The 10,696-nt window shown below is 49.7% G+C and overlaps 1 protein-coding gene across 1 annotated transcript; it reads right to left on the bottom strand.

The window, feature by feature from the left end:
* Positions 1-7,630: 7,630 nt before the first annotated feature.
* LOC113843996 (maestro heat-like repeat-containing protein family member 2B) lies at positions 7,631-10,629 on the bottom strand. Its single transcript, XM_038181220.2, has 5 exons — positions 10,521-10,629; positions 10,274-10,426; positions 9,889-10,043; positions 9,554-9,716; positions 7,631-7,687 (listed from the first exon to the last, which is right to left on the bottom strand). The coding sequence occupies exons 1-5, from the start codon at positions 10,623-10,625 to the stop codon at positions 7,631-7,633; spliced, it is 633 nt and encodes a 210-aa protein (XP_038037148.2). The 5' UTR covers positions 10,626-10,629.
* Positions 10,630-10,696: the final 67 nt, after the last annotated feature.

Here is a 10,696-nt window from a genome sequence, read left to right as displayed (position 1 = left end):
CAAACCACACGTTTGTGATTGTGGCACCACAGGGCTCTTTAAGGCCTCAGAGGCTGCTCACCAGGTGCCGAGCAATCCCACTGCAACCTTGTCATTTTTAGTTGCAGAGTTGCACACCTTGACCTCAGTTTGGTCCCATATTTGAGGCTCATAAACTGTCCAATTGTTAATAAGGAGAATAAGCTGTAAGGTTACCAGGACAATCTTTGTTCCTAAGGACGTATGATTCCTCATAACGCGCAACTGCTTACCAGCGAGGGGCAGTTGTGTGCACAGGTCCGCTTCTCTCAGCTCGAGCTTCTCTCCAGCTCCAGTGCGCCTATTTCCAGCGAGTTTCTGTACGAGCTTCTCTGAGCAGTTTGAGTTTGGCCAAACCTATCTTCATGAGGCAATCAAAGTGCCTGTTCCCGTCCTGGTCTCCATTCTGCCAGCCTGTTCCTCTTCACTTCTTGTTCCTGCTTCTTTATTGATGTAACTTCATCGTGCTGCCTTTTTTTTTTTTGTGTCTTGAGGGCAGGCTCCCCTCTTATACCCTTCTCTCCACGGCAGTTCTTTTCAAAACAACTTTTCATTGCTCAAACAACTTTGAATGTAACGACAACAGCAAACACCCAGAAACATCCATGCCTTAACTGGAGAACAAGAAACCGGAGACTGCATGGAGTCTCCTGAATCACCCTTCTTTGTTCCCTCTAAACACTTTTATATTCCTGATGGCCTCGTCGTTAAGAGTCTAATGTTATCTCAACCACGGGGCTTTCCAACGCCCATGGCCACGTTCCCAAATTTCCCCCTCTTTATTAATATCAACCATTTTCTCGACACGAATTTCCACTCCATATATAACAGTTATAAATCTTTCTAGAATCTTTGATCCGTTTAATGCATTAATTTCTAGGCTGTGCACCTGTAACACCTGTGTATTTCATGCATGCTAGCTTGCTTTTGCAGACAGGCACTATTGCCGGCAATCCAAAGAACCTGGTTATCTCTTGCTGTAATAAATCACACTTGATTGCATTGTCATAGCTCTCATTAAGTGCAACTAGGGTAAGGGTGGTTATACGTTATTGGTGAATCTGTGATCGTGATAGTTCAGTGTTCTGAATCCAAGCAGACCCCAGACGGTTAACACGTTACTGGTGAATATCCGACCGGACCCCAGACGGTTGACGCGTTATTGGTGTGTCCGACAGGTTCGGTACCCTGAATCCGACCGGTCCCATAACGGTTAATCAGCTACACCCCTTAATGCGACGCTAATGAAGGAGCACGGAAGAGACGCATGTCCTTGCCTCTGGAGAGGAGGTTCCTTGCACAGCCAGTGCAAGGAACACAAAAATCAGTTGCGCCAGACTAACGTGGTTGTATCTGAGCTTGGAGGCTGCAACCCTCTTCAGACTTCCAGATCTAGAGGAACACTTTGGCTGCAGCCTAAAAGCCACGTGTACAGGAGCTCCCCCAAGCCAGCCAATCTTCTTCCCATGACCTGCCAGGAAACAGCAAGGTAGGCATGTACCCAAATCAAAACCCAAACCTTCGGCCCAGTCCTTGACCTGAATAGTGAGTGACGATCCGGATCCTGGCATTAATATGTGATAGCTTATACACAGTGGAAGTAAACAGTTTAGTCAGAGGTCACGGGGCTAGATTTTGAAAAGTCCTGCATAAAGGAGACATCTCAGAAAAGCAAATTTAAATACCATTAATGCCAAGAAAAGTAACTCTGATGGCTATATTCTTTATGTGTCATGACTAGACAGATGAAAAACTATGAGAGCAATTTTGCCTTTAAGGTCATTTTCTTTTTTCTTTGATGTCTTTTCTTTCGTTTGTTTGTCTGTTTGTTTGTTTATTTATTTATTTAAACAGGCTCTGTACTACTTGTCCTCACAGAATGACTAACAGAAATATGACCCTTGTGCACTTTTTGTAGTTAATTCATTAGGTCAGCTCTAACCACTAAGCCCCTTGTCAGGTTATTTCTAGTAGTGACAAGGAGCAATTAAGCTTACAAGACTGAAGCCAGGTAGATGAGCCTATTCCAGGAGGTCTCTTGGCTCCACCCTTGTGAAGTGAAACCTGCCAGGTGTGGATCATTTGACTTTTGCTATATAGGAAGCCTGAGGACTTGTGGGGAATTGCCTTCCCGGTGGGGGAGTTTGAGGCTCAGGTTCTCTAGGGTGCTTTTCTGCTGTTGTGGTGGAGCGGATTCAGTGTTCCCCGGTGGGCTGCTTTTTCTTCACCTTTTCTCCCATCTCTGTGAAACAGTGACTCTATGAGCTAACTATGTTGTTGGTGCCCTCTCAGTACGGTGAGAGCCTGGTGGTGCGAAGTCACTGTGAAGCAGTGTGGAAGTGACTCAAGTTCAGGAGCCGGCAGGTAAGTGTTCCTGGGTTCTACGGTTCTTTAATGTCGAGGAGTTTGAGTGCTTCCTTCACCTTGTCTGTTTTCAGTGAAATTACTTCCGTGGCTTCTAAGCTCCCTTTCCAGCCCTTCCAAATCTAATGAGAATGAAAGCTAAAAAGAAAGCCCCACCAACTCAGAAGCTCAAGTGCTTACAGGTAAGCCTGACTTTGAAGAATGTTCTTAACTATTTGTTAGGATTCAACAACGGGCAGTGTGGAAAAAGGTGCCTTAATGTGCACTCAAATTATGCCTTGCAGTGAGTAGAAACCGATGGGGAAGGTACTGGCGGAGTTATGACAACTTTCACTCAGTGCAAGTTGCAAGACTGTGCTGTTCCTAAAAGAAATGCCGCTTTCACAACATGTAAGTCAAAAGCAGTGTGAAGAAAGCCTCTCCTCTTCCCTACAGGCCTGCGTCTCGGCTGTGGAGAAAGATTTGGAATAGGTCCACCAGTGAGGAGAGACTATCTTCCTCCCAGGCTGTACAAACCAGTGTCTGAGGTGGCGTTGTTTTCTTCTAGTCGTTTGTCTGAGTGCTTTTGACCAATAATCTTGTGTGAAACACCGTCTGCCCCTGTTAAGTTCACTATAAAAGTTAGGCTATTCGGGCAATAAAATGGAGCAGCATGATCTGACTCAACCGGTGTCTGCCGTGCTTTCGGCCGTGCTTCCTAACAAATGGCGCCCGAACAGGCTGAGACCTGAACAGGGCATCTCAGCGGAGCGGAAGAGCAGCGGCACCGTGACATCAGAGCAGCAGCGTCGGCACATCGGAGCAGCGCCGGGAGACCCGAGGCACACGGAGGGACTCCTAACGGACGGAGAGAGCCCTGAGAGACGCTGCAGAGCCACGGACGGCTCTGAGAGACACAGACCTGACAGAAGCCGGAACACCTGAGAAGCACTGAGAAACTCCAAGCACCGACCCGGACAAAGGACTCACGGTGAGACACTGGGAAAAGAAACCGTGGGGAGCGTGGGAAGAGATCCGCGGGGAAACGCGGGAAACGGAACCGCGCAGGGACGCGGGAACGAGGTGTCGCAAAGGCTGCAACAGCATAAATAAAGGTATGGAGAGACAAGCAGCGTATGATTTGCTCAAATGCTTTTTAGAAAAGTGGAGCACGCAGGGTATAGACCGCAAAAAGGATTTACCAGGATTATTAGCATATGGAGTAACAAAGGGTGGTTTTATCAATCCGGATACAGTTTTTGAACAAACAGAGTGGCGTAAATTTGGGGACAAATTGTTTGATGAAGTTATTAATGAAAATGAGGCTGCTAAAAAATTATTGAAGCCTTGGAGAGCAGTCACTAACGCCTTAGCTATACATCAGGCTGAGCAGAGAGTCGCTGCTGCTGCTACAGAGCGACTGGGATTGCCAGGAAGTGCTGGTAGTGTTAACCCTCAACAGGGAGGGATGGGGGGAGCTGGGGATTACCCATTGCCGCCTTCAGTGAGGACGATAACGCTGCCTCAGGGGGCTATGGGGCAATGGGAGCCTCCTCCTCTCTCATCATCCTTCTCAGAGTCGGCATTGGTGCTCCCGCCATCACCAGCAGCACCACCGGCTCCTTCTCACAAAAGTGGGGAAATGGATGAGGAAATAAGAGAGCAAAAACCAGACAGAAAAAACACAAGCCCGTTTATAGAAGGTGTTCAGGAGAGGCAGAGGGTGTGGAAGCAAATAGCAGATGAGGCTGTATGCGAAGGTGAACACGGGATAGCTGCACAATTGGTTCAAGAGGCCTTCCCGGTAGTATATTCACCACCGGACACCCAGGGTAATGTTACGGTTAATCTCATGAATTTGGACTGGAAATTGTTAACTCAGCTGCGGTCCACAGTAAATGAGTCAGGTCTGAAAGGTGAACCTACGAGACAGATGTTGGACTATATTTGGGGAACGAATATTTTGCTTCCAGGAGACATATGTAGCATAATGAAGTTAATTTTGACCCAACACCAGCAGCTCTTATTTAATGCCCATTGGCAGGCTGCTTGTCAAGAAGCAGTCGCAGTGAGAAGAGCACCAGGGGACCCTTTACATGGGGTCACGCTGGAAGAGTTGATGGGGGTAGGACCGTATTTTAGGACAGAAGCACAGGCGTTGCTGGGACCTGATAAAGCGAAGGAATCGATGAGAATGGCCAGAAAAGCATTGGATCGGATAAAGGGGCCAGGGGGAATACCTTCCTACATGGGAATCAAACAGGGTAGAGAGGAACCATTTGGGCTTTTTATTGACCGCATAGCAAACGCCATACAGGCGGCTGGGGTGCCTGATTACCTCCAGGGCACGATATTAAAACAGTGCGCAATTCAAAATAGCAACCCTTCTACTCGCAATATATTGGCTTCCTTACCCGGGACATGGACAATCGAGGAAGGGTTGGAAAGAATGGCTCAGGTACCAGTAGGCCCACAGGCTATGTTAGTAGAGGCAGTAAAGCAATTAGGTGACAGCATGCGAGAGCAGGCACAGGCTGTGAAAGAGCATGCTGAGTTTACACAGAGTCAAGTCCTTGCAGCTCTTGCTCCTTTGCAAACCGCCGGGTCACGCTCTGGTGGTCAAGCACCACCCCGTAGTGGCCAAATACCACACCGCTTGCGATGTTATCCTGGTGGTGTTTTTGGACACGTGAGACGAAACTGCAAAGCTGGGGCAGTATGGTGCTCAGATTGTCAGTCGGGCAATCACAGTGAAGCGGCATGTCGATGCAACGTGTCGGGAAACGGCCGGAACAGCGGGAAGAGTCGCCCCGCGACGACACAAAACGCGGCCGCATGCACAGCAACACCGAGGGGGAACCCGTTCCTCTCCGACCAGCCACAAGAGGGAGCCGATGTATCTATAATCAGCACACACAACTGGTCCCGGCATTGGCCAACATCTGAAACCAATGCCACGGTGGCCGGGGTCGGAGGAATGACACTTGCCGTCAGTCACCACCCCTGCGGTGGACAATAGGGGACAAAGTGGTGAAATGTTGTGTCTCTGTTAGTCCGTTGCCTGATGGGGTGCACGCACTAATAGGGCGGGACATCCTTGCTCAAATGGGAATGGTCCTTACCTGGGAACGCCCTTTATAGATATGGCCATTGTTTGGACTTTCCCGATCCCGCTCCGGTGGAAGAATGATGATCCTGTGTGGGTCGAGCAATGGCCGTTAAAACGGGAAAGTCTGATACAAGCGCACGAGCTGGTTAAAGAACAGTTTCAACAGGGGCACTTAAGGTTGTCAACGAGCCCGTGGAATACACCTATCTTTGTGATTAAAAAGAAGTCGGGAGAGTATCGGCTGCTCCACGATCTGCGCGTGGTAAATAAGCAGATGTACGGTATGGGAGCAGTGCAGCCAGGGTTGCCTAATCCTGCGATGATACCTGAAGGATGGCATTTACTCATAGTGGACTTAAAGGACTGTTTCTTCACAATTGCTCTCCATGAAAATGATAAGCAAAGATTCGCTTTTACACTTCCTGCAATAAACTAAGAAGGGCCAGACCAGAGATTTGAGTGGACGGTCCTGCCGCAGGGAATGCGAAATTCGCCAACTCTATGTCAACTCTGTGTTGACGATGCTCTACAGCCATTGCGACAAAAATGGTCAGGAACAATAATCTATCAATATATGGATGATATTCTATTGGCCCAGTCAACACCATTTTCTTCACAGCAAAAGGATGAACTAACGAAGCAACTTAAACAGAGAGGCTTAGTAGTTGCCCCCGAGAAGGTACAGGAGACAAGCCCATGGAAATATCTTGGATGGCATATCACCGATGCTACGATCCAACCGCAGAAATTGACAATACAATCAGACCTTAAGACTCTTAACGACGCCCAGAAGTTGATGGGTGATTTGCAATGGATTCGACCAGTGGTTGGTATTCCCAACGAGCTGTTAAATCAACTACGACCTTTGCTACGAGGGACAGATCCAGCAGCACCAATTCAGCTTACAGACCAACAAAAACAAGCACTACAGCTAACAGCCTCAATGATTACAATACGGGCTACGCATCGGCGTATAGAGGGTGCGCCTCTTGATCTAACTATTCTGTGTGGCCCCCAATATTTGATGGGTGCGATAACACAGCAAAAAATAAAAACGGGGGAGAAGCAGGGAGATACGGTGGTACTAGAATAGCTAGCTCCACCGTTGCGGCCACGACGAACAATTCAAGAAAAAATCACCACATGAGCAGAATTAATTAAAAAGGGACAAAGTAGAACCTTGCAAGTAGACGGGGCCCCTCCTAACACCATATGGTTACCCATGAAGTCAAGTGATCTGGAATGGTATATACAAAATTCTTGAGGAACTGCAAACTGCTCTATTGCATGATGGAGCCATGTTAATAGCAAAACCATTACAATCTCCTGTCTTGTCCTGGATGAAAAACCAGGGCTGGATAAGTAGACCAAAGGGATCACCCCAACCAGTTGCAGATGCAATAACAGTCTTTACAGATGCCGGTAAGTGCTCCAGAACTGCTGCAGTGACATGGAAGGATGAGCATGGCTGGCAACATCAGATTTTGCAAGCTCAGAAAGAGGATTCATTACAGACACTAGAACTGTTTGCAGTAGTATGGGCGTTTGTAAAATGGAAGGATGTTCCGTTGAGTGTTGTATCTGACTCTCTTTGTGTAGTAGGCATAGGCAATCGCATTGAGGACTCAAGTTTGGGAGAAGTGCAGAATGGACGACTGGTTCAACTATTGACAAGTTTGCAGCTTGCAATCGCACAGAGAAGTAAGCCGTATGCAGTGATTCATATTCGCAGTCATCAATGGGAACAAGGGCTCGGAGAAGGCAATGCCCGAGCCGACCCATTAGTTGCTGCTGCAGTCACTGAAGCTCCACTATCACCATTTTGCCGAGCTCGAGAAGCTCATTCCATATTTCACCAGAACACGAAGGGACTAGCTCGAGCCTACAATTTGTCTAATGCTGACGCTCAAGCAATCGTGAAGGCTTGTCCCATATGTAGTCATCATAATTTAGGAATGGGACCCGGGTGTGGAGTTAACCCAAGAGGGTTGAAAGCTAATGAAGTGTGGCAAATGGATGTCACTCATGTTACAGCCTTGGGACAGTTAAAATACTTGCATGTAACGATAGATACCTCTAGCCACATGATATGGGCTACTGCAAGAACCCGGGGAAAAGGCTCGGGATGTGCGGCATCACCTCACTAGTTGTTTTGCTGTGTTAGGGGTACCTAGCACTATCAAGACTGACAATGGTCCAGCTTATAGTAGTGGGCCACTGAAACGATTTATGCAATTATGGAATATCAATCATGTTACTGGCATCCCACACTCCTCCACAGGACAGGCGATAGTGGAAAGGGCAAATGGAACAATGAAAGGATACTTAGAAAAGTTCAGAGACATTGAAGATGTAAAAGAAAGAATAGGAAAGGCTCTCTTTGTACTTAACCATTTATGTGTGTTTGGGGACAGCACTGAGCCCCCTATAGTACGTCACCATGCCGGGGCAGAAACTTCTAAGCCACCATGCATGAAGGTGTTATACAGAGACATGAAAACAGGGCAATGGCTAGGCCCTGCTGAAGTGATCTACCTGGGGCGCGGTTACGCTTGTGTTTCTTCCCCTACAGGTGCAATCTGGGTGCCTAGCCGATGCGTAAAACCAGCCGTTGAAGACACAGCATGCGCATCAGTCTCCTCTGGGGGTCTCTAGGGGAGCCTTCATGCTGAAGGCTCGTAGTCTTCCTCTCACCTTTGTACTCACTCAGCACAATTCCAAGTTTATAGAACAGTTTCTGCAGGTCTTGTCTCCCAGCCGTCCTTCAGCTTCTTTTTCCTTCCTCTTAATCCCTTGGCCTCCTAGCCAGATACCAAAGATCCGCATAGTATCCCATAACAGTCACTAGTTTTTATCAGTTGTTCTGAAACTCCCAGACATCAAACACAAACAGCTTTCTTATTTGACGCTTCACGAGTAATTAAAACATTCTTCCCCAGCCATTCACGGACACATCTATAGCAGTGTTAAGTTAATCTCGAAGAAGACAGGAAAAAAGGCTGTAACTGTTAGAAATAGAAGTCTGGAATAACAAAAGCAAACAGGTTCATAAATTTAAGGAGTGTTTTCTGAAGACATGATAAATTGACTAGAATGAGGGGGAGACTGGGACACACTGCATCTGTGGTTCAAGAATTAAATTGCCAGTGCAGGGCCCAGAGGCAGACAGGATTCAAACAGAATTGTTCTTTATGGACACGAATTGTTGAAACATTCCTCACACACTGTTGCACTCATCCCAAGCTCCAGCGAGGGAGGGAGAGGCAAAGAAATGCAGAGGCAACGCTCTGTAGCCACCAAGTCTGTGGCAAAAGCTGGCCAGAAAAGCAACGGTGTGGTAAGGTGCCCTGTTGTGTTGTGGGGGGACTGATCTGAGCACTCGAACCTCCCCAGGGAGGCAGCACCGCCTGAGTGCAATGCTTGGTGCACCCTGACAGGCTGGGAATTACACTGGCAGAGCCTCCACGGCAGGAAAGCACAGCTGCCCGTGGCCAGAGCTGGGCCACAAAGCAGGACAGGAAACACACAAGCATGCTTGGCTAGGCCATTCAAGCCCCCCTTGCCCTGCCCCTCCTGCTCCTGACCTGCACACGTTGCCCTCTTGCCGCTGATCCTCAGCGTGCCCTCTCCAGGGGCTGAGGGGAGCAAACAGCATCTCTTCCCCCAATGCCTTGCTGAGCTGCAGCAGGAGCCCAGGGAGGAGGGAGGGAAGCAAGCTCTGGACCCCCTCCTTGGACTGCATGGACACCATTTCAGAGATGGCACGGGTGACCTGCAGGGAAATGAGACCCCCCGACAAGCACCCGTTAAACAAGAGCTTTGCCACCAGCCCCGGCCCGCTGGCTGCCTGGGGCACTTCTACTGCCTGCACGCCCCATCTCCATCTCCAGGACAGCCTTGCAGCCTGGGAGCAGCGGCTGTCCCGGCCGTCCCGAACTGCTACTGCCAGGACACTGCTGCAGTGTCCTGCTGCAGTGTCCTGCTGCAGTGTCCTGGCAGCGTCCAGAGACGCTTGCAAAGGGCACCCAACGCCTTGCCCTTGGCCTGGGAGTGGGGGAGCAGGCACAAAGCCTCTGAACGTACAGTCAAGGACTCCGCAGAAGGCTGGTGGGCGTGCAGCCTGCCACTGGGCGAGCTGGGCTGGGAGCTGTCGTCTCCCACTCTCCTCAGCTTCCTCGCTAAGCGCTTCAGCACACTGATGCCAATGCTGTCTCTCCCCAGAGTCCTCCACAGCTCCAGTGTGTTTCTGCCAAGAGATGTGCAACCATGAGCCCGTATGCTCTGTTCCCAGTGGTACCAGCACACCTCCGACATTTGGGTGGAGGACAAGGAGCTGCTGCTTCCCTTGGATCGCCCTAGGGGAGGGGAGGCAAGCTACGGCTCTCTGAGCCCAGCAGGAAAGGGAGGAGCGCATGTACCTGTCCATAGGCACAAACTGCTCGAGGATGACGTTCATCGTGAGCCTCTCGTGATGGCGGGCCAGGATCAGCACCACATGGTGCACGAAGTACATGAACGAGGGCTCCCGCATGGACTCTGTGCAGGTGTGCAGGGTGGAGAGGATTCCTCGCACCTGAAAGAAGCAGGGGAGAAAGAACGTCTTGGCACGGGAACATGGACGTTCAGCCCATGAGCCATGCCTGCTCCCCTGCCACGCTTTCACGCTCGAAGGCGAAATTTCACCCCTAGCACCCTTCCCGAGCCCTGACTCTGCCCCGAGAGCTTCTTTAGCACACAACCAGCAAGATGTGTGGTGCGATAGTCAAAGTGAGAAAGTCCAAGGCATGGAAAAAGGTCTCTTACGTCTGGACCAATGTCCTTTCCCCATGTTTCCAGAAAGGTGAGCATCCAGTTGCCTGCAGCACGCACGCGGCTTCCTCTGGCACGCCGGAAGGGCTCCTGGATGGCATTCATGAAGTCTGCAGCCTGTTCTTTGGGGACGTTTTTGCAAACCATCTGGAAAGATGCAAGAACCAGGAGAGATCGAGATCCCGTCACGGCTCCGCTCCAGCTCTTCAGAACATCAGGCAAGCTTGAGGGCACTCCTTACCTCTGCGATGTGGATGGAGGTCTGGAGCTGCTGAGAGGCGTCGCTGCGAGCACTCAGCCCCTCACACAAGCTCGCAGGGTCATCTGTCTGCAACAGCCTGTTCATGGCCTTGGCTGGAACGAGCACGGGGAAAAAAGGGGAGTCCCAGTTAGGGCGACTGAACTTCCCTTCCCAGC

This window comes from Anas platyrhynchos, chromosome 6, assembly GCF_047663525.1.
Source record: "Anas platyrhynchos isolate ZD024472 breed Pekin duck chromosome 6, IASCAAS_PekinDuck_T2T, whole genome shotgun sequence".
In the NCBI taxonomy this organism is placed as follows: Eukaryota; Metazoa; Chordata; class Aves; order Anseriformes; family Anatidae; genus Anas; species Anas platyrhynchos.
This window is presented reverse-complemented; position numbering and strand designations above follow the sequence as displayed.